Here is a 24,499-nt window from a genome sequence, read left to right on the forward strand (position 1 = left end):
GCATGGTCTAAGACTCAGCAATTTATCGCATCCCACAACAACTAGAGAAAGCAGAACTGGACAAGATTCCAACCCTAGAAGAGGCAGTCAAGGCCATAGAGCAGCTGAAAAGTGGCAAGGCAGCAGGAGTTGATGGAATCCCAACTGAGATTTGGAAGCATGGGGACCCAGCGTTACACACCAAACTCTACGAGTTCTTTATCTGCTGCTGGGAACAAGGTAAACTACTACAGGACCTCCATGATGCAGTCATCATCATCCTGTATAAGAACAAGGGGGAAAAGTCCGATTGCTCTAACTACCAGGGAATAACTCTTCTCTCTATCGCAGGAAAAATCCTCACAAGAGTACTCCTGAACAGATTGGTGCCCATCATTTCAGAAGGACACCTCCCAGAGAGCCAGTGTGGCTTCAGAGCCAACAGGAGCACCACCGACATGGTATTTGTTCTCAGGCAGATCCAAGAGAAATGCAGTTCACTAGCTGGCAGTGATTATTACAAAATTAGTCCCATACTCAAAAGCAGCATTGTTTCCCCGATGCATGAGCATTTTAAATGGAAGACAAAACAAAGTATTTTTCAACTATGAGAAATAATTAGCCAATTAAATTGAAGAACAGACATAGATGCCATTCTACTTTTTTACAGTACAAGTTTGTATATGCATAGAGGTGTTGGTAGCTCTCCAATGGGTACATGTATGTACAAATGCCCAACATCCAATATGGCATTAGCTCTCCTTGTAAAGCTCATTATTCAAGATGAGAAATCATTGACGGATACTCATCCTGCCAACTAATCCTTCTTCTCAAATCCTACCTTTCCCTCAGTACACACTCTTCTGATTTCCAAGCACTTGATAGTACACGTTTGCACTTCCCTTGGGTCACCTGCCTTCTCCTCAACCAGGAGTTGGCACCATTCACCAACCACATTTCAGCAGAGGGATAAGAGATTGTTTATAGATCTAATTTGGCATGTATATTCTCAGTGGCACTTTATTAATAACAGCCGTATACCTGCTCATTAATGCAAATATCTAATCAGGTGGCAGCTACTCAGTGCATAAAAACATGCAGACTTGGCCAAGTTTTTGTTCAGACCAAACATCAGAATGGGGAAGAAATTTGTTCAAAATAGTTTTGTCAATGGAATGATTGTTGTGCCAGATGGGATGGTTTAAGTATCTCAGAAACTGTTGATCTCCTGGGATTTTCATGCACAACGGTCTCTAGAGTTTACAGAAAATGGTGCAAAACAACAAAAAAAAACATCCAGTGGGCAGCAGTTCTGTGGGGAAAAATGCCTTGTTAATGAAAGAGGTCAGAGGAGACTGGCCAAACTGGTTCAAGCTGACAGGAAGGCGACAGTAACTCAAATAACTACATGTTACAGAAGTGAAGTACAGAAGAGCATCTCTGAACACACAGCACATCGAACCTTAAAGTGAATGGGCCACAGCAGCAGAAGCACACAAGCATACTTTATTAAGTACAGGAAGTACCTAATAAAATGGCCACTGAGTGTAATCTACACAGGCTTTTATTTTTGTCCTGCATCAAAGTGAACATTATTAGTGGCAACAGAACCATGCGACTGTTGGTCAGTGGGGAACAGGATTGTGGTTTCAGAGAAAGAATTTGGATGAGTTGTTTGTGGACAGACCTGGCAGAAGAGAGGAACAAACACAAACTGCTGGAGGAACATCTGCTACTCTCCAGTCCTTTCGAACCTTGGCAACTGCGAGTGAGGACATGAAGTCCTACCTTCTCTGTAATTATCCTCTTTTTCTGAATATTAGTATAAAATATCTTGGGATACTCTTTGATCCTGCTTGCCAAGCACATTTATGGCCTCTATTGGCCTTCCTAATCACCTGTTTGAGAACCTTCCTGCTATATTTATACTCACAAGCGTCCAGTTTGATTTTAGTTTCATAAATCTTAGGTATGCTTCCCTTTCCTTTCTACTAAATTTAGGATTTCTTGGGTCTCCAAGGTTTTCTTGCTTTAACATCCTTGTCCTTACTCCTTACCAGATCATGCCAATGCTAAACTCTGATCAGCTAGTTTTTAAACATCTCCCACATATCACACATGGATTTGTCCAACAGCAGTTGCTCCCAATCAACTCCCCATAATTCATGTCTCATCCTGTTGTAAGCTGCCCTCCCTCAGTTTAGTACCTTCCTGTAAGATCAATTTTATCCTTACTCATAACATAATGAGTTATGTTCACAAATCCCAAAATGTTCACCCACTATCAGGTCTGTTATCTGGCCTGGCTCGTTTCCCAAAACCAAGGCCAGAATGTTTACTCCTCCAGTTGGACGCTCCATATACTGTGTTCAGGAACTCTTGCTGGAATGCCTGAAAACACCCTCAGCCCATCTAAGCCACATGTATTAAGGAAGTCCAATCAGTATGGAGAAGTTGAGGGCACCTACTACGATAATCCTGTTTTTTTCTGCAGCTTAGCATAATGCAGCCACATATCTGTCCCTCCACCTCTTGGTGGCTATTGGGGTCCTACAGTATAATCCCATTTGTGTAATTGTGCCTTTCTTATTTTGGAGCACCACGCTAATTGCCTCTGTGGGTGAGCAAACCACTGTGGCCTCTCTGAGTATTGTTGTGATATTCTTCCTGATCAGTCATGCAAACCCTCTGTCTCTTTTACCCCTCTCCAAGACAACAAAACTCAGGAATGTTGAGCTACCAGTGTGTCCCTTACACAACCAGGTCTCTGTAATGGCATTAAAGTAATTCCTTATACTGATCCAGGCTCTAGGTTCAATTATAATTACTCATTCTATTCTTAGCATTGGAATAAACATTTCCAACCCTTTTTTAGCTTGTTCCCTGCTGTCCTTCCTTTCGGTTTTACCTACCATATCATCTTTCTTACTCAACCCTACCACCTGTTACCTTGCCACTCTGATTCCTATCACCGCCACTCTAGTTTGAACCTTTGTGAGTAGCACTAGCAACATCCCAACAAGGATATTTGTTCCTGTCTTATTCAGGAGCAAGCCATTTTGTTTGTACATGTTTCACCTATCCTGGAAGAGAGTCAATTGAGCTCTGGATGAATCATGAGATCAGCAATCATCTGAGACCCAGATCAAGTCGAGTCAAGTTTATTATCATTTAACTATATACATAAAGTATATAACCATATAATGTATATAGAAAGGAGACAATGCTTCTCCAAACCAGGGTGTGAAGCACAGAAGTACAGATGGAGTTCAATCTAGAAAAGTGTGAAGTGATGCACTTTAGAAAGTCAAACTTGAAGGCAGAGTGCAAGTTTAATAGCAGGATTCTTAACAGTATGGAGAGAAAAAGTGATCTTGAGCTCCACGCCCACAGATCCCTCAAAGTTGCCGCACATATTGTTAGGGTGGTTAAGAAGATGTATGGTACATTGGCTTTCATTAATTGGAGAATTAAGTTCAAGAGCTGTGAAAAAATTACTTCTCTGTCTCGTAATTTTAATTTATTAGAATCTTTAAACACACAGGCTCATCAACTTTCAATGAGTTGTATTGTCACATCCCCTTTCTTCATTCCTTTGTTACTTCATCTAAATTTTGTTGTGATTAATTTATTACCATTACACTGGGCTTCCCTCTGTGATGCAAGAGTAAGTTTCTCTTGTCATCTTGCATAGTGTTTCCCACATGAAGTTGTCAGTAGTAAACTCTGGTCATCTAGCATCTGTGTTAATGCAGGGTCCACTACAGGGAACAGCAAGCAAAAGACAAGTTCGTGCCAGTTAAACTCTTGGGCCTTTAGTGAGACATACAGAGTCTAAATAAAGTTTAGATTTTTTTTTAAAGCTGGGAATTAAAAATATCCATTTTAATCATGCACAGAAAATAAAATAAGGATCAACAACTGCAAATGAGATTAAGGAAGAGATCAAAGAGAAAAACATACGTTTCTTTTAAATCTCTATCATTAATTTTATCTGCAATCCACACTTAAAATTATTCTTTCAGGAAGAGAAGCTGATTACTCCGCAATAATTATCACTTGAGGGCAACAGTATAGGCCCCTGGGGTGTGTTGTAGAACCCAGGAATACAAGTACGTGGTTCCCTGAAACTGGTGTTGAGATAGACAGGGCTTTTTGTGCACTATATTAGTCAGAGTACTGAGTAGAGAAGTTGGGAAGTTACGTTGTCATTGTATAGGATGTTGATGTGGCCACATTCAGAATATTCGATGCAGATCTGAATCGCCTTGCAATAAGAAAGATACTGTTAAACAGAAAAGAATGCAGAAAAGATTTGAGGATGTAACCATAACTCAAAGGACTGATTTATGGAGGTGGGTTGAGCAAGTTGGGACTTTTTTCACTGGAGCGTTGAGAATGAGGGGTGATCTTAAAGAAGTGTATCAAATTAGAAGCATAGCTAGTCAATATCCACAGTCTTTTATCCTCAGGATTGGAGTATCAAGAAATAGAGGGCATAGTTTTAAGATGAGAGGTGGGGTTGGGGGAGATATTTAATAGGGATCTGAGAGGCAACATTTTCTCCCAGAGGGTGGTCAGTTTATGGAATGAGCTGCCAGAGGAAACGCTTGAAACAGGTAAATTAACAACATTTAAAAAGTAGTTGGATATGTACATGGATAGATATGTTTTAGAGGATATGAGACATGTATATGGATAGGTACATTTTAGAGGATACGAGCCAAACACAGGTTTATCTGACTAGCTTATATGAGTAACTTGGTTGGCATGGACTAGTTGGGCTGAAGGGCCTGTTTCTGTGCTGCATGAATCTCTGATTCTCTGACTCTAAGTACACATGATTCACATAACACATGATAACTAGTGATCAGAGGCATTCAAACCTGCTAAACAAGAAAATTGCAAGAGGTCCATATACGATCCCTAGAAAGCCAACTCACTGATAACGTGGCAATAGCTGACTAAACTTGAATCAGTGGAGGATGCTCAACAGTTGTAGCAGGGCTTGAAAACTAGCACATCTTATAAAGTAAAATCAAGCAATGTAGGCAACAACCGGGCTTTGCTTCCAGGTAAGCTCTAATACCTTCTATGAGGAACCATCACGAACTCCCACAACCCCCGATGATCCAGTGATTTCAGTCTCTGAGGCTGACATACAAGTAGTCTTCAGGAAGATGAATGCACAGAAGCCATCTGGTCCAGGTGGGGTATCTTGACAAGTACTAAAGGCCTGTGCTGAGCAACTGACTGGGGTGTTCAATGAGATCTTCAAGCTCTCGCTTTGGCAGTCTGAGGTACCCACCTGCTTCAAACAGGCTTCATCTGAATGTGGTAATCTGCCTCAATGACTATCGCCCAGTGATGAAATATTTTGAGAGGTTGGTGATAAAACATATCAACTCCTGCTGAGAAGCAACTTGGATCCACAGCAGATGCCAGCTCATTGGCTCTTCACTCAACCCAAGAACATCTAGACAACAAAGGTGCATACATCATGATGCTCTTTATCGACTACAGCTTGGCCTTTAATACCATCATCCCCTCAAAACTGATCAATAAGCTCCAAGACCTTGAGCTCATTACCTACTTGTGCAATTGGATCCTCAATGTCCTCACTTCCAGATCGCACTCTTGGCAACAACATCTCCTCCACAATATCCATCAGTGCAGGTGTGCCACAAGGCTGTGTGCTTAGTCCCCTGCTCTACTCGCTTAATGCCTATGACTGTATGGCTAAGCATAGCTCTAATGCCATATTCAAGCTGGCTGACGACACCACTGTCTTAGGCTGAAGCAGAGGTGGAGATGAATCAGCATGTAGAAACGAGATTGAAAATCTGGCTGGGTCTCTTATTCAATGTCAGCAAGATCAAGGAACTGATTATTGACTTCAGCAGGAGGAAAGCAGAGGTCCATGAGTCAATCCTCTTTGCAGTATCAGAGATGGAGAAGGTCTGCAACTTTAACTCCCTCAGCGTTATCATTTCAGAGGATTTGTCCTGGGCCCAGCACGTGAGCGCAGTTACGAAGAAAGCAGGGCAGTACCACTACTTTCTTAGGAGTTTGTGAAAATTCAGTGCGACATTTGACAAACTTCTATAGGTACTGTATGTAGTGGAGAGTATATTGACTGGCTGCATCACAGCCTGGTGTGGAAACACTGATGCCTTTAAATGGAAAACCTACACAAAGTAGTGGATACGGCTCAGTCCATCATGGGTAAAGCGTTCACCACCATTGAGCACAACTATATGGAACGTTTTCACAGGAACAAAGCATCCATCATCAGGAACTCCCATCACCCAGGACATGCTCACTTATTGCTGCCGCCATCAGGAAGAAGGTAATGAAGCCTGGGGACTCACACTACCAGCTTCAAGCACAGTTATTAACTATCAGGCTCTTGAATGAAAGGGCATAATTTCACTCAACTTTACTTGCCCCATCTCATAACCTATAGACTCACTTTCAAGTACTCGTCATCTCATATTCTTGATATTTATTGTTTGTTTCTTTGTTTGTTTATTTATTATTTCTTTTATTTTGTATTTGCATAGATAGTTGTCTTTTGCACACTGGTGGAATGTCCAAGTTGATGCAGTCTTTCATTAATTCTGTTTTGGTTATTATTCTGTTATGGATTTTTTGAGAATGCCCGCAAGAAAATGAATCTCAGATTTGTATATGGTGACATATACGTACTTTGATAATAAATTTACATTGAGCTTTTGAATTTAGATCTGAAGCCCTCCTTCCTCAACCATCTCCTTATCCATGTATTAACTGCAATATGTATCTATTTCTCACCTCACTAGTATGTGGCATAGGTAGTAATCCTGAGATTATATTCCTGGAAATCCTGCATTTTAACTTCCTGCCTAAATTCTTAAAAGTTCCTTTGCAGGAACCCATCCCAGCTCCTGCCTATGTCATTGAACCTAAATGAAACAGGACCTCTGGATACTCACTCTCCCCACTCGGAATATCTTGTACCTGCTGCAAGCTATCCTTAACATTGGCACCTGAGAGGCAACACACCATCCTGGTGCTCAACTGCAGCCATAGAAATGCCTACTTGCGCCCCTTACTGCAAACTTCTCTTTCACTATTGCTCTGCCTGGCACAATGGATTACTGGAGAATGAAATCATTATGACTGGAGCTAGGATGCCAGGAATTGCCTGGCATGATTTGCTGCCTGTGATTGAAAACTAACTGTACCTTGTAAGGGCAAATCTGTCAGCGACTGGAGTGGATGTGCTGCATGTCAATATACACACCCAGCTCATTCATCTCAGCACATGGAGATTGTAAGCTTAGCAAAAGCACAAGCCCAAGGTGCTTTTTTAAAAATGCAGACAACAGGAATTCCGCAGATGCTGGAAATTCAAGCAACACACATCAAAGTTGCTGGTGAACGCAGCAGGCCAGGCAGCATCTCTAGGAAGAGGTACAGTCGACGTTTCAGGCCGAGACCCTTCGTCAGGACTAACGGAAGAAAGTGTTAGTAAGAGATTTGAAAGTGGGAGGGGGAGGGGGAGATCCAAGATGATGACGAAGGGTCTCGGCCTGAAATGTCGACTGTACCTCTTCCTAAAGATGCTGCCTGGCCTGCTGCGTTCACCAGCAACTTTGATGTGTGTAGCCCAAGGTGCTTGCTGGTCATGGACAAAAGAGAATGAAACTTGTCTTTCCTTTAACTGAGAGAGCCAGCAAACTCTTTCGTACAACAGTGGATAACACACTGAGTTACATCTTTAGCATCAACCTTAAAGGAGCCAGATGCAAAAAATTTATTGCTGTGGTCAGTTTGACATCTACTGATAATGTGGCATTCAGAGTTTTGTGAAGCCAGATTGTTGTTTCTTCCTCCTTGAGTTTCAGGCAGAATATTTAGTTTTTTGAGGACTCTTGGCAGATTGTCTCCTGCTGAAAACCTTGTAGCTCCTCCATTCTCTTCTTACTGCTTGACCTCTCTGTGTTCTTCCTGCATGTTTTCCTGATTATGTTGTTGCAAAGATATTGTCTGTTAATCCCCCACTTTACAGAAGTTTGTACAGAGAAGTTGAAGTCTGTAAAAAGGTGCATAAGTGGCTGCCTGGGCACACTTCGTATCCTTTAGCACTTGGAGCCAGTCAAAAGAAAAGAACATCAACTAATTTATTCCACAGAACCCGATATCCGGTTTCAGTATGAAGATTCCACAGCTCCTTCCCGCCCATGGATGATAACTGAGTTTTTCCAGCACATTTTTTTTGTTGCACGATTGCACAGTTGTTATAAATTGTATTGGTGTGGGTGAAGTGAGAGTGACGATCCCTCATCTGTGTGGGAAAGGCATCAACTTCAAAAATAGCAATGGTGCCATTAAATAAGGATGGAGTACAGTGCTCGCTGACATCACAATCTGCTTAATTTGCATCCTTCCAGACAGCATTAGGCACGGGTGTCATGTTCGTCAGTATAACGTCTGGCATAACTTACCCCACAAATATACACAAACAGCTCTCACAATACTTAGTCAAGAGGAGCTATGGATTTTTCAGCAGTGTTTTTTCATGGCTGCTTCCATTTCAAGTAATAAGTAGATTTTGTGTCAAAGCTAATCAGGTCTTTTTTTTTTATAACAGTTTTTCCAAGTTGGACTGTTGGGAAAGATGTTGTGACAACTTTTACAACAACTGTTCAGATGAGGACTTTAGTCATCTGTTCTAAAAAGATAGAAATATCAAGCAGAACTTTAATAAGTATATTGCGAAGTATATAAGTATATCTCAATCATACATTTTGGATACTGTTGTGGGGAGGATGATCTACCAAGAGGAAGCTGCAGTGAGCCAGGTCTCCAGCACTGAGTCTGGATCAGAGAGAAGGGACTAGAAGAGGAGTCCAGTAGTGATCGGGGTTTCCATTGTCAGAGCAGCAGACAGGAAATTCTGTGGACATGAAAGAGACACCCGGGCTGTACGTTGCCTCCCAGGTGCCAGAGTCCAGGATGTCTCAGACTGCAGCCACAACATTCTGAAGGGAAACAGCTGGAGATCGTGGTACATATTGTGGTACCAATGATGTGAGCTGGAAAGGGGATGAAGTCCTGAAAAGAGAAAATAGGGAGTTAGCTAGAAAGCTGAAAAGCAGGATTGCAAGTGTAGTTATCTCTGGATTGCTGCCTGTACCAGGCGACAGTGAGGGTAACAATAGGATGATTTGGCAGATGAATGTGTGGCTGAGGAATTGGTGCAGGGGACAGGATTTCATATTTCTGGATTAGAGGGGGTGGCGTGGCTCTGTTTGTAAAAATGAGATTAAATCATTAGAAAGAAGTGACATAGGGTCAGATGGTGTTGAATCACTGTGCATAGAGCTAAGGAACTGCAAGGGTAAAAAGACCCTGATGGGAGTTATATACAGACTCCGATGGGAGTTATATACAGACCCCTAAACAGTTGAAAGGAAATGGTCTACAAGTTACAATGGGAGATAGAAAAGGGAGATGGGTGCCAAAAGGACAATGTTACAATAGTCATGGGGGATTTCAATATGCAGGCAGATTGGAAAATTCAAATTGGTGCTGAATCCCAAGAGAGCAAATTTGAAAAATGCCAATGAGATGGCTTTTCAGAGCGGCTTGTGGCTGAGCCCACTAGGGAAAAGGCAATTTTCGATTGGGTGTTATGTACTGAACCAGATTTGATTTGGGAGATTAAGGTAAAGGAATCCTTAGGAGGCAGTGATCATAATATGACAGAATTTATCCTGCAGTGTGATGCAGACTGTAAGGAAGGACCGGCAGATGATAGGGCAACATTGCAGTCAGTGAGAAGAGTTGAAGTATAACAAAGTTGTTAAATACAGGACTAGGGAAAGGAAATTTTGGATTGGGGACTGTGCAATGAATCAGATTTAATTAAGGAACTTAAATACTTTGGAACTCTTAGAAGACAGTGATCGTAATATGATAGATTATGCTCTGCAGCTTGAGACGGAGAAGCTATGATCAGATGTATCAACGTTGCAATGAAGTAAATGGGGTTACAGAGGCATGAAAGAGGAGTTGGCCAAAGCTGATTGGAAGGGGACATTAGTAGGAATGATGGCAGAACATCAATGGCTGGAATTTATGGGACCAATTCAGAAGGTGTAAGATAGATACATCCCAAAGATAAAGAAGTATTTTAAAGAGAGTATGAAGCAACCTCGTGGACGATGGAGGAAAATCAAAGACATAATAAGGCAAAAGAGAAGGCAAATAATACAGCAAAAAGTAGTGGGAAGTTAGAGGAACGAGAAGCTTTTAAAGACCAGCAGAAGGAAACTAAAAAAAGCATTAAGAAGAAAAAAAGATGAAATATAAAGGTAAGCTAGCCAATAATATAAAAGAGGATTACAAAAATTTTTTCAAGTATATAAAGAGTAAAACAGAGACGAGAATGGATATCGGACTGCTGGAAAATGACACAGAGGTTGTAATGGGGAACGAAGGAAAGGGGGTCAAACTTATGCATTATTTTGCATCAGTCTTCACTATGGAGGAAACTGGCAGTAATCCAGAAATTTGAGATTGTTGGGTGGGAGGCAGAAGTGAGTGTACTATGCAGAAGGTGCTTGGAAAACTGAAAGGTCTGAAGGGAGGTGAGTCACCTGGACCAGATGGTCTACACCCTAGGGTCCTGAAAGAGGTGACTGAAGAGATTGTTGTGGCATTAGTAGTGACCTTTCAAGAATCACTAGATTCTGGGATATTTTCAGAGGATTGAAAAATTGTAAATGTCACTCTACTCTTTAAGAAGGGAGGGAGGCAAAAGAAAAGAAATTATAGGCCAGTTAGCCTGACTTCAGTGGTAGGGATGATGTTGGAATTCATTATTAAGGATGAGATTTGCGGCTACTTAGAGGCAGATAATAAAATAGGCCAAAGTCAGCATGGTTTTATTAAGGGGGACCTTGCCTAACAAATCTATTCAAACTTTTTGAGGAAATAACCAGCTGAATAGACAAAAGAGAGTCAGTGGATGTTACTTACGTGGATTTTCAGAAGGCACTTGACAAAGAGCCACACATGAGGCTGCTTACCAAGATAAGAACCCATGGAATTACAAGAAAGATACTGGCATGGGTAGATGTTTGGCTGACTGGCAGGAGACAAAGAGTGGGAATAAAAAGTGTCTTTTCTGGTTAGCTGCCAGTGACCAGTAGTCTTCCACAGTGGTCAGTGTTAGAATCGCTTCTCTTAATGTTATACGTCAACAGATGGATTTGGGCAGTTTGTGGCCAAGTTTGCAGACAATACAAAGATTGGTGGAGGGCCAGGTAGTGTTGAGGAAGCAGGAAGTCTACAAAAGGACTTAAACTGGTTAGGAGAATGGGCAAAAAAGTGGCAGATCGAATATACTGCTGGGAAGTATATGGTCACGCAGTTTGAACATAGAACATAGAATAGTACAGCACATTACAGGCCCTTCGGCCCACAATGTTGTGCCGACCCTCAAACTCTGCCTCCCATATAACCCCCCACCGTAAATTCCTCCATTTACCTCTCTCTTAAACTTCACTAGTGTATCTGCCTCCACCACTGACTCAGGCAGTGCATTCCATGCACCAACCACTCTCTGAGTAAAAAACCTTCCTCTAATATCCCCCTTGAACTTCCCACCCCTTGCCTTAAAGCCATGTCCTCTCCTATTGAGCACTGGTGCCCTGGGGAAGAGGCGCTGGCTATCCACTCTATCTATTCCTCTTAATATCTGTACACCTCTATTATGTCTCCTCTCATCCTCCTTCTCTCCAAAGAGTAAAGCCCTAGCTCCCTTAATCTCTGATCATAATGCATACTCTCTAAACCAGGCAGCATCCTGATAAATCTCCTCCGTACCCTTTCCAATGCTTCCACATCCTTCCTACAGTGAGGCGACCAGAACTGTACACAGTACTCCAAGTGTGGCCTAACCAGAGTTTTATAGAGCTGCATCATTACATCGCGACTCTTAAACTCTATCCCTCGACTTATGAAAGCTAACACCCCGTAAGCTTTCTTAACTACCTTATCTACCTGTGAGGCAACTTTCAGGGATCTGTGGACATGTACCCCCAGATCCCTCTGCTCCTCCACACTAGCAAGTATCCTGCCATTTACTTTGTACTCTGCCTTGGAGTTTGTCCTTCCAAAGTGTACCACCTCACACTTCTCCGGGTTGAACTCCATCTGCCACTTCTCAGCCCACTTCTGCATCCTATCAATGTCTCTCTGCAATCTTCAACAATCCTCTACACTATCTACAACACCACCAATCTTTGTGTCATCTGCAAACTTGCCAACCCACCCTTCTACCCCCACATCCAGGTCGTTAATAAAAATCACGAAAAGTAGAGGTCCCAGAACAGATCCTTGTGGGACACCACTAGTCACAATCCTCCAATCTGAATGTACTCCCTCCACCACCACCCTCTGCCTTCTGCAGTCAAGCCAATTCTGAATCCACCTGGCCAAACTTCCTTGGATCCCATGCCTTCTGACTTTCTGAATAAGCCAACTTTCTGAATAAGTCTGGTGGAGGAAACAATGAACAATTTTCTAAATGAGGCTAAAATACAGAAATCTGAGGTGTAAAAGGACTTGGGAGTCCTCATGCAGCATTTTCTAAACATGAACTTGCAGTTTGAGTTGGTGGGGAGAAAGGCTAGCATTTATTTTGAGAGGACTGGAATAATAAAGCAAAGATGTGGTACTGAGGTTATATAAGGCATTGGTCAGACTGCGCTTGGAATATTGTGAGCACTTTTGGACCTCTTAACTCTGAAAAGACATGCTGGCATTAGAGAGGGTCCAGAGGAGCTTCGTGAGAATGATTCTGGGAAGAAAGGGGTTAATTTCCATTCCCAGTATGAGTAGTGTTTGATGGCTCTGGCCCTGCAGTACTCAGAAGAATGAGGCAGTATGTCAGTGAAGTTTATCAATTATTGAAAGGCCTAGATAGAATGGATCCGAAGAGGATATTTTGTATTGTGCGGGAATCTAGGACCGGAGGGCATAGCCTCGGAATAGAAAGATGTCGCTTTAGAATAGAGATGAGGAGGAATTTCTTTAGCCAAAATGTAGTGAATCTGTGGAATTCATTGATACAGACAGCTGTGGATACCACTCATTGGGTATATTTAAAACAGAACTTGATAGGTTCTTGATTAATAACAGCATCAAATGTTATGGGGAAAATGGGGTGATGAGGGATAATAAATCAGCCATGATGGAATAACAGAGCAGACTCGATTGGAGAATTGTCTTAATTCTGCTTCTATGGTCTAATGGTCTAACAGAGAGTTTTAATTTATGAATCTTTAAACCACATAAGGCTGAGCATTCTCAAGATTGCTAATCCAACAAAGCACTGCACTGTTGGCTTCCAGGGACAAAGATTCAGATTCATTAAAAGAAACAAAGAATGTTTATATAATTACTTAGAGACCCTCAAAGCAAAGAGAACACAATGAAACATTTAGTAGAGCTGCTACTTCACAACCCCAACCACCCAGGTTTAAACCTGACTTCTGATGTGGGCAGTGTGGAGTTTGCACTTTCGTCTCATATCCAATAGGGTTTCCCCTGAGTGCTGCACTTCCTCTGACATCGTAAAGATGTGCAATTTGGTTGGTTAATTGTCCTTACTGTGTTTGTGAGCGGTGGAATCCAGGAGGAGTTGATGAAAATGTATTGAGAATAAAAATAGTATTGGTGTAATTGGAATGGGCTGTGTTAACAATAGACCTATTTCACTGCTGTATGACTCTATGAAATGTGGAAACAATTCAAATTCTCCTGAGCAAATCTTTTTGTGGAACATTGTCACAGTGAACTGGAGAAGTAGGGGGCTGGAATGGATATAGGCAGTTTTTTGTTTAAGTGTTATTGCAGTCTCCTACTCATGCCAAATGAGATCTCAGCAAAAGAGGTGCTGCTCAAGCAACTCATTGGCATTAAAAGATGGCACCTCATTTAGTGTGTATGACGACCATCTTGTCTTGTGGCATCCAGCTCAATTCGTGCACTGCAACAATCTGGGTTTTCAAACACCTTCCATTCCTTTTTGTCAGATACCCAACTAATCGTGTCACAACTTCACATCAGGGTTAAGTGAGTCAAAAGCATTTTCCCGAATTATAACTTTTCTGTTACAGCACTGGTTTACAGAACTGGATATTCTAGCCATGCTCTTTGCTGCTGCCATTCATGACTATGAGCATACAGGGACCACAAATAACTTCCACATTCAAACCAGGTAGGAAGCAATGTTGCAGAGTGACAGGAATAAAGCTTACTTGTGAATTTCTTAAGATTATATGTACTAAAATGCTTCTCAGTGTGTGAATCATTGCTCTAAAAATGTATATATTTCTATGTTGATTAATTGGGTGTCAACAGGTAGACATCTGAAACCTTTTCTTGCTGGTGATTTTCAATGCAGAGTAGTCCTAAGTGGGTGGAATTGCTCTGGCTGCCTTTTACTGAGTGGTTTGACACAGAGATCAATCAAATGGATTATCGGCTGAAGGATCAGGTTCAATATCACCCCTTCTCTGCACTCCAACTCCAGACAAATTTCAACCACAAAAGATTCAATGATCAGAGCTCATGTTACACGAGAGCATGCTGTATTTTGAGGTCCATTTTTTAGGCTCATTTTCCAATAATGAACAAAGTGCAGCTTTCATTGACATCTTGTTCCATTATGGCCACGTCAGAATTTTGATGAGATACACTTCTGGAGATCTGCAAGAATAGTAAATATCTTGACATTTTCCATGATTGACATCTTAAGGAATAGTGTGTTTTTTTTTCCAAAATGAAATAAATTTGCACTTCGGTCTGGAATTTGGATCATTCCCAAAAGCCTCCAATCCAATTCCAACAAGGCAGCTGGCAGAAGTTTAATAAAATTTCCTGTTACAATTGAGCTGGAGACATCAGGTGTATCGGAACAGCTGGCATGCTGCAGTTATATACAATAATGTTTTTTAAAAGGGAGTTTCAAAGGGATGCAATGTACCTGCTTGCCTATGGAAACAGATAAATATCTTTACTGTTTGGCAAATGGTACATCCCTGTCACTGAATAGAGATGTGTACACCAGCCAATGCATTGGACACTTACATGTATTATAGGTTCACGTTAATATTTGCTCACAAAGGTCCTTTAACTACTTGACATTGTGTTAATACATTTCATATTACCATATTCTGAGGGGTTCATAATACTTTGTTGAGTTTTCTATGTTTGTTTCTCTTTCACCTATTAGTACGGTGTATATTTCATTAGACAATATAAATTCCGAGTAACTCAATAACAATAAGAAGGCCACATGGTTGTTCTCCACCCTACCCAAGCTTTGCTTGCTGACACCTGCTCTGATATCTCTGGCAAATGCAGAGATAAGTGGATGCAGTGGATGTTGTATATTTGGACTTCCAGAAGGCCTTTGACAAGGTGCCACACATGAGGCTGCTTACCAAGTTAAAAGCCCATGGTATTTTAGGAAAGTTGCTGGCATGGTTAGAGCATTGCCTGATTGGTAGGAGGCAGTGAGTGGGAATAAAAGGATGCTTTTCTGGTGGGCTGCCAGTGACTAGTGGCATTCCGCAGAGGTCGGTGTTGGGACCTCTCTTTTTATGCTGTGTGTCAATGATTCGGATGATGAAATAGATTGTTTTGTTGCCAAGTAGATGGCATGAAGATTGTGGAAGGGCTGGTAGTGTTGAGGAAATGGTTAGGTTGCAGAAGGACTTAGACAGACGAGGAGAATGAACAAGAGAATGGCAAATGAAATACATGGTCATGCACTTTGGTAGTAGAAATAAATATGCAGACTATTTCCTAACTGGGGAGAAAATCCAAAAATCTGAGATGCAAAGGGACTTTGGGAGTCCTTGTGCAGAACACCCTAAAGGTTAACTTACAGATTGAGTTGGTGGTGAGGAAGGCAAGTGCAATGTTAGCATTCATTTCAAGAGGTCTAGAATACAAGAGCAGAGATGTGATGCTGAGGCTTTATAAGCCACTGGTGAGGCCTCACCTTGAGTATTGTGAACAGTTCTGGGCTCCTCATCTAAGAAAAGATGTGCTGGCTTTAGAGAGGGTTCAGAGGAGGTTAGCAGGGATGATTCTGGGAATAAAAGGGTTATCATGTAAGGAACATTTGATGGCTCTGGGTCTGTACTCACTAGAATTTAGAAGGATGAGGGGGAATCTCATTGAAACCTTTCAAGTGTTGAAAGGTCTAGACAGAGTAGATGTAGAAAGGATGATTCCCATGATGGGGGAGTCTAGGACAAGAGGGCACAGCCTCATGATGGAGGGGCACCCATTTAAAACAGATATGTGAAGAAATTTCTTTAGCCAGAGGTGGCCGCTGTGGAGGCCAGGTCACTGAGTGTATTGAAGGCAGAGCTTGATATGTTCTTGATTGAACGTGACCTCAAAGGTTACTGGGGAGTGGGGTTGAGGAGGGGGCAAAAAAGGAATAGTCATGACTGAATGTTGCAGCAGACTCGATGGGCCAAGTGGCCTAATTCTCCCTAAGTTTTATTGTCCTTTAAGTGCCGGGAGGGAGATAAGCGGGGAGGTGAACTTACAGTTTTTCCTTGGCCAGAAAAGTTTCTATATTTCTGGTGGATTATAAATTAACACAAATTGAAAATCTTCAAATGAGCTGTCTCAGCATTGGTCAAGACGAATATCACTTTAACACTCAAACAAGCTCGCTTCAGATAATGCTGTAATTATTAATCGCTGCAAATTATTTCCCTAACCTTTGTTTTATTTTCAAACTTTTTAGGTCCAAGCCTCCCACATATTATAAGATCATTATTTCACTCTCCCATTGTCATGTCATCTCTCAGTCTGATCCTTCCCGATGTTGCATCTGATGTTTGCCCATTTTGTAGTCCAGATTTTCATGCAATTAACCTTCCTCAACCTTTTTACTGTCAAGTTTCCACTGTATTGTATTTCGTTTTTCAAGCTATTAAGATTCATTAGCTGCATGGTTTTAGTAATAATGTGTTTATTCAACTAATATTTTCCATGACTTTTTATTCCCTTATACATTTGTTTTGCCTGATGCTTTTAAAGAAGTTGGCTAATTTCAGTTTTGCCAACACATAATTTTGCTCAGCACACAAGCAGCCAGGGTATTGGGGAGAGAAGATACTTATTCCATTAGTCAAGGCTCGATTTATATCATGTGGTAATTTACCTTTTTGGCTGTCCGCTGACCAGTCTAAATATTACATCTTTTCTTATCTAGTGACTGAAAAACTTATCAAAATAAAAGTTAATAACTTGATTAATATTTACCTATGCTTATAACTTACGTTGTAGACTAACTGTTAAGATCCTACTAAAGGTTCCAAGAAATAATCAGTCAAATGCAAGCAAGTCTTCCAGAAAGCTTTATTTAAATAACATATTTTAATATTTTTATTTCAACATTACAGTATGTTAAATTATGATCACGGCATAATTACCAATAATGTTTTTCTCAGTTATTCTGGTAGATGTGTTAACTTCATGGATTAACTCATATGAATCAGATCTTTCACTAAAATGAAAAAGGACATTCTCTTCATGATCACACAGCATAATTACAGTATCTGTTTATTATCAGTTTTTTTGTTATCATTTACACCCAGAACAAAATATTTAATATAAGTTAATATTTATTTCATTTATTAACAGATCAGATGTAGCTATTTTGTACAATGATCGATCTGTTCTTGAAAACTATCATGTGAGTGCTGCCTACCGATTGATGCAAGAAGAGGAAATGAATATCATGTGCAATTTATCAAAAGATGACTGGAGGTAAGATGAGACTGCTTGAGAATGAACACTTAAAATGCAATACTTCTAATACAATACTGTGCAAAAATATTAGGCACATATCTATAGCTAAGGTGTCTAAGACTTTTGCACAGTATTTTAGTCATTTTATGTATTGCACTGTAGTGCTGTCACAAAAAAAACATTTCATGACAAATGTGAGTGATGATAAACTTGATTCTGATATGGATCTCAATTGTGAACTGAGAGTGGGAAGGAGGCAGACAGAGGGGAATCATGGCTGGGAAAAGGGGAAGGTAGAGAGAGGGAGTGGGAAGCACCAGAGTAATCATTCTGTAATGATCAACAAACTGATGTCTGGAATCAAATGACCTTGGCTGGTGTCTCAGGGCTGGGTGTGTCTGCACCTGCTGTCCCCTAGTACTCTTTCTTTGCCACCTGTCCCACACCCCTCCTGTGACATTTGACCCTTGCCATTTCCAACTTCCTTGGCACCTGCCGGATTTACAAACTCTGTCTCTGCTCCACGTTGCCATATACAGTACTGTGCAAAAGTCTTAGGCAGCCTAGCTATATATATGTGCATAAGGCTTTTACACAGAACTGTATATCATTCTATACAAAACTTTCTGTGACACTTGACCAGGCATGGTACAAATATCCAAATCCCTTTACTTTTGGTATTTGATGTTACACTGAATTACCAGGCTGTCTTAAAACAAAAGCATTCCATGATTTGAACAGGACTGTCTGAAAGTTGATTACTGTGGTCAAATAGCTGAAAAATATCTCCACAGATTTTCAAAAACGTAGCTGCTTGCATTTACACCAAGATGAGAAAACTTCCCAGATAAGCTTCGTGCTTATTTAGGCTTTGATGCAATAGGAATTGGTGCCATCCAAGGGTTAAAGCATGATCACTCAACAGCATCATTCTAACTTAACCAAAATAGCATAAAAGTCACATTCTTCAACTGAATAACAAGAATTAACCCTGAATACATTTAGCTTTAGTGAGAATATTCAGACTTACTGGTATGTCAGCTGTTGAGCTATACCTCATGCTGTAAGTCATGGGAACTTTAGAGTTCAGCACCTTTTTATATATTTTTCCATTCCTTCTTATCCTAGACATGGAAAGAAAGTTAGATGCCAGATCTATTCTTGCATTTAACATTATCAGCTAGTCATAGCATGTTTTATAAATCAAACAGGGATCTGCGTTCTTTGGTGATAGAAATGGTTTTATCGACCGACATGTCTTGTCACTCCCAACAAATCAAGACCATGAGAAATACTTTGCAGCAGCCTGAAGGGTGAGATGATCTCCTTTTCTTGACAATTTCTTTAAAAACCAGGAAGCTTATAGACATATCATATCCAATACAGTTTACTCACAGTCCTTCAATGCAACAACCCAGGATATGCCCTTGATTTTTCAGGACTGACAAGGCTAAAGTCATGTCATTAATGCTGCATGCTGCGGATATAAGTCATCCTGCAAAGTCCTGGCAACAGCACTACCGCTGGACAATGACACTGATGGAAGAATTCTTCAGACAGGTAAAGGCTTTGATGTACTGCGAAGCAGTAAATGAAGTAAGACCATCTTTTATTCAAGAAGTGTTGAATTTATAGAAGCAGTATTCTATCAAGCCAGTGTCTTATCACAAGAATATTCTACATAATTTAACAAGAAATTTTGCATTCGTTGTCTGATCCCTTGCAAAGATCCCAACACACTGGGAAATGAACCTGGTCAGGTGTCAGGTCTCTCAGTAGGGAGCATTTCGGAGATAGTGATCACATAATTGTAGGGGTGATTTACCGCTGGTTGAAAAGCTTGAGCATATAGACATTAAGAAAGAAGATCTGCTGGAGCTTTTGGAAAGCATCAAGTTGGATAAGTCTCCGGGACTGGACAAGATGTACCCCAGGCTACTGTGGGAGGTGAGGGAAGAGATTGCTGAGCCTCTGGCAATGATCTTTGCATCATCAATGGGGACGGGAGAGGTTGCAGAGGATTGGAGGGTCACAGATGTTGTTCCCTTATTCAAGAAAGGGAGTAGAGATAGCCCAGGAAATTATAGACCAGTGAATCTTACTTCAGTGGTTGATAAGTTGATGGAAAAGATCCTGAGAGGCAGGACTTATGAACATTTGGAGAAGCATTATGTGATTAGGAATATTCAGCATGCCTTTGTCAAAGGCAGGTCATGCCTTTCGAGCCTGATTGAATTTTTTTGAGGAAGTGACTAAACACATTGATGAAGGTAGAGTAGTAGATGTATATGGATTTCAACAAGGCATTTGACAAAGTACCCCATGCAAGGCTTATTGAGAAAGTAAGGAGGCATGGGATCCAAGGGGACCTTAGTTTGTGGATCCAGAATTGGCTTGCCCACTGAAGGCAAGAGTGGTTGTAGATGGGTCATATTCTGCATGGAGGTCAGTGGCCAGTCGTGTGCCTCAAGGATCTGTTCTGGGACCCCTTCTCTTTGTGACTTTTATAAATGACCTGGATGAGGAACTGGAGGGATGGGTTAGTAAATTTGCTGATGACACAAAGGTTGGGGGTGTTGTGGATAGTGTGGAGGGCTGTCAGAGGTTACAGTGGGACATTGACAGGATGCAAAACTAGGCTGAGAAGTGGCAGATCGATTTTGTCATGTGCCCCGTGATGGGTTAAAGAAGCAGCAAAAATAGAAAACATTTTGGAATCTGGTATTGCTATTCACTAATACTATTTATTAGTAACTACGCAATACATTGATATAAATTCAGATATATTAAACAGGTTAGCAGAGATCATATGTATATAAATGTGGAAATATAGAAACCAAACTTCTTCAAGCCTAGGGGTAAATAGATAGTCTTACGGTGATGAGTAAAGTTCAGTTCAGTTCGTAGTATTGAGTTGAGTAGTGATGAAGAGAGAGAGAGAGGTTTTAGTCTTCAGGTGAGCTGACGCCGTCGATCTTCCCGTTGTCCTCTGAAATCCTTTAGAAGTCACCGACTGTGACCACAACAAAGGGGGACCATTCTTCTGTGGTGGAATTATCAACCCAGGCGAGGGTGGACACACGAATAACTCCCCACCAGTCACACCCTTTTCACACTGCAAGAGCCACTGATCGATCCGCCTGACCAATCTTCCAAACACCCACCTTTTCTGTGGGCACAACAAAGCTCATCCAGTGTCCAAAACCATGTGTCTGTGAGTCTATCAGATGACCTTCTATTTATCTCACCATGCTGAACACCAGTTGTCCATCAAGCAGCTCCTCCCTTCTCTCTCTGTAAGAACACAGAAGCTGGTAATGTCCTTGCAAAAGTGTAAACATGTGCAGAGAAACCGTAACACCAGTTCAAAGCAGTCTCCACTTCTTTCTCTGTGCTGTCTGTGCTGGACAACTCTCTCTCTCTCTCTCTCTCTCTCTCTCTCTCTCTCTCTCTCTCTCTTTAAAGGTATAGTCCATAAAAAAATAGGACTCCAAGGGGTACATAACAAGTTCATCCTGGATACGTGTGAGGTGGTTCATTTTGGTAGGTCAAATATGATAGCAGAATATAGTATTAATGGTAAGACTCTTGGCAGTGTGGAGGATCAGAGGGATCTTGGGGTCCAAGTCCATAGGACACTCAAAGCTGCTGTGCAGGATGACTCTGTGGTTAAGAGAGTATACGGTGCACTGGCCTTCATCAATCGTGGGATTGAGCTTAGGACCCGAGAGGTAATGTTGCAGCTATATAGGACCCTGGTCAGATCCCACTTGGAGTACTGTGCTCAGTTCTGGTCACCTCACTACAGGAAGGATGTGGAAATTATAGAAAGGGTGCAGAGGAGATTTGCAAGGATGTTGCCTGTTTTAGGGAGCATGCCTTATGAGAATAGTTTGAGTGACCTCGGCCTTTACTTCTTGGAGCGGCTGAGGATGAGAGGTGACCTGATAGAGGTGTATAAGATGATGAGAGGCATTGATCGTGTGGCAGGGCTGAAATGGCTAGTATGAGAGGGCACAGTTTTAAGGTGCTTGGAAGTAGGTACAGAGGAGATGTCAGGGGTAAGTTTTTTACGCAGGGAGTGGTGAGTGCATGGAATGGGCTGCCGGTGATGGCGGTGGAGGCGGATACAATAGGGTCTTTCAAGAGACTCTTGGATAGGTACATGGAGCTTAGAAAAATAGAGGGCTATGGGTAACCCCAGGTAATTTCTATAAGTACATGTTCGGCACAGCATTGTGGGCCAAAGGGCCTGTATTTTGCTGTAGGTTTTCTATGTTCTATGTTTCTCTATTCTACACCTTTGAGATACCCATTGTACAGTTCTCCCATGCCCTATTACCCTATCCTATTTCAGGAATGAAGTGAGTCACATTTACTCTTGCTTGTCATAATTTGTGATCAGTCCACAAAGACTAGTTCAACACTTGTAACCCCCGATCAAATGTAAATGGAGCCTGGCCCTCAAGAATATGACACCAAGAATATTTGAGGAAGATGGTGTGATCGCGCAGCGGAGAAAAGTCTCATTCTGTAATTTACCCATCTTGTGAGCAGAGATAGTCATAGTCGTAGTTATACTTTATTGATCCTGGGGGAAACTGGTTTTCATTACAGTTGCACCATAAATAATTAAATAGTAATAAAACCACAAATAGTTAAATAGTAGTATGTAAATTATGCCAGTAGATTATGAAATAAATCCAGGACCAGCCTATTGGCTCAGGGTGTCTGACCCTCCAAGGGAGGAGTTGTAAAGTTTGATGACCACAGGCAGGAATGACTTCCTATGACGCTCTGTGTTGCATCTCGGTGGAATGGGCCTCTGACTGAATGTACTCCTGTGCCCACCCAGTACATTATGTAGTGGATGGGAGACATTGTCCAAGATGGCATGCAACTTAGACAGCATCCTCTTTTCAGACACCACCATGAGAGAGTCCAGTTCCATCCCCACAACATCACTGGCCTTGCGAATGAGTTTGTTGATTCTGTTGGTGTCTGCTACCCTCAGCCTGCTGCCCCAGCACACAACAGCAAACATGATAGCACTGGCCACCACAGACTTGTAAAACATCCTCAGCATCGTCCGGCAGGTGCTAAAGGACCTCAGTCTCCTCAGGAAATAGAGACGGCTCTGGCCCTTCTTGTAGACAGCCTCAGTGTTCTTTCACCAGTCCAGTTTATTGTCAATTCGTATCCCCAGGTATTTGTAATCCTCCACCATGTCTAGATGTGGTCTATTATTAACTTTGCTGTTCATTTTCATTTGCCTGGAGGTATACATTAGATAGATGCATTTTCTGAACTAGGCCACAGTAACTTGCAGAAGTGACACGGTTGAACCATAACATGTGATCATGGACAGTGTATTTTTAATCCTTAACACAATGTTTAGTGCCTGACATTAATTAAAGAAAGGTTTATGCTCTAAATGCATTGTTAATCTCTTTGGAATTAATGATTAAAGCTGAAATTTAGGGATATTTAAAATTTTTGTACATCTAAATATAAAAAAGCAAGTCTGCTTTTAAATTTGTATTTCTTTTCAGTGTTCATGCTACTGGTGTATATCAGATTTTGTGATGGGTCTTGTAGAACAAGGGAATAAGATGGAGGATGATGATGTCATGTAATATTTTGTGATGGTGATAGCGGTCAATATGATAATAGGTTGCCCATGCTTTGATGGTATATCAGCAATCTGCTTGGTACTTTCTGGATCACTGACAGATTAAAGTTTACTTTTACTCTCTCCTCGTAAGAAAACATCCTCATTTTAAATCAACATTAGCTTCTTTTTATTCAAGCAGTAACTGCAAGAAAGTAAGGTGTTTTAAAATTCTGATCTGTTCCGGTGGTTGAATATTGCATGAAGTAGTTAGCAGTCAAAACAAGATGAAAGTACAGCAGCTAAAGGATCTCATTTAGTCTCTCCAATGCAGTCAGTACAGCAGGAAGGAGAAAATGAGAGAATAACCCAATGATTTAGATTACAATTTTATTGTGATCCACAACTTTGCACTGGGCGGACTTTCTTACACCTAATAGTTTTTAGGTTATTGATTAGCTGAGAGCTTAATGTGTTACTCCTGTTCCCTATTGCTAGATACTGTTTAACCTTGCTGAGCATATCTTGTTCTCTTGAGAGAGACAGGTTAATCAAATTGGAGACACCATGGTTCAGTGCTTGACGCACAGGAGATAGTGAACATTCTACATTACTCACTCCTCCCACCCACAAAACATACATGCAGATCTGCACGTGCATTATCTGTCCAATTGAAATACATATAATTAGGGTTTTTCCAAATATAATATTTTCCTTCATTATTTTCTCCGCAGGGTGACAGCGAAGCAGACTTGGGGTTACCATTTTCTCCACTTTGTGATCGAAAGTCCACAATGGTAGCACAGTCTCAGATTGGTAAATATTTGCATACATGTCATCTGGGAATATGCTTGTAAAAAGGTTTAGATTTATTCATCTTTTCAGTTGGCTGACCATTTCAAAGGTGCTTGGTTCAATCCAATTCAATTTAAGTTTATTTGTCATTTAACTGTATGTGAATACTCATGAGTACAGCCAAACGAGACAGCGCATCCAGATCATCTGTCGACTGACCCCCAATGCCCTCAAGGCAATATCGTGGCTTTGAGGTCTAGTCCTCACATATAGAAG

The 24,499-nt window shown here is 41.2% G+C and overlaps 1 protein-coding gene across 8 annotated transcripts in view; it reads left to right on the top strand.

The window, feature by feature from the left end:
- pde1a (phosphodiesterase 1A, calmodulin-dependent) overlaps positions 1 to 24,499 on the top strand; it is a 342,865-nt gene that overhangs the window by 244,824 nt on the left and 73,542 nt on the right. For all 8 annotated transcript variants that reach the window (XR_011886436.1, XR_011886437.1, XM_072261742.1 and 5 more), the window contains 5 exons: positions 14,154 to 14,254; positions 17,710 to 17,835; positions 19,029 to 19,130; positions 19,257 to 19,377; positions 24,163 to 24,244. Coding sequence is in view for 6 of the 8 variants with exons in the window: in XM_072261742.1 (XP_072117843.1) it covers positions 14,154 to 14,254; positions 17,710 to 17,835; positions 19,029 to 19,130; positions 19,257 to 19,377; positions 24,163 to 24,244 (532 nt within the window). In the remaining 2 variants the exon portion in view is untranslated. The remainder of the gene's footprint in view (positions 1 to 14,153; positions 14,255 to 17,709; positions 17,836 to 19,028; positions 19,131 to 19,256; positions 19,378 to 24,162; positions 24,245 to 24,499) is intronic.

The sequence above is a fragment of the Mobula birostris genome, chromosome 6 (assembly GCF_030028105.1).
Source record: "Mobula birostris isolate sMobBir1 chromosome 6, sMobBir1.hap1, whole genome shotgun sequence".
Lineage (NCBI taxonomy): Eukaryota > Metazoa > Chordata > Chondrichthyes > Myliobatiformes > Myliobatidae > Mobula > Mobula birostris.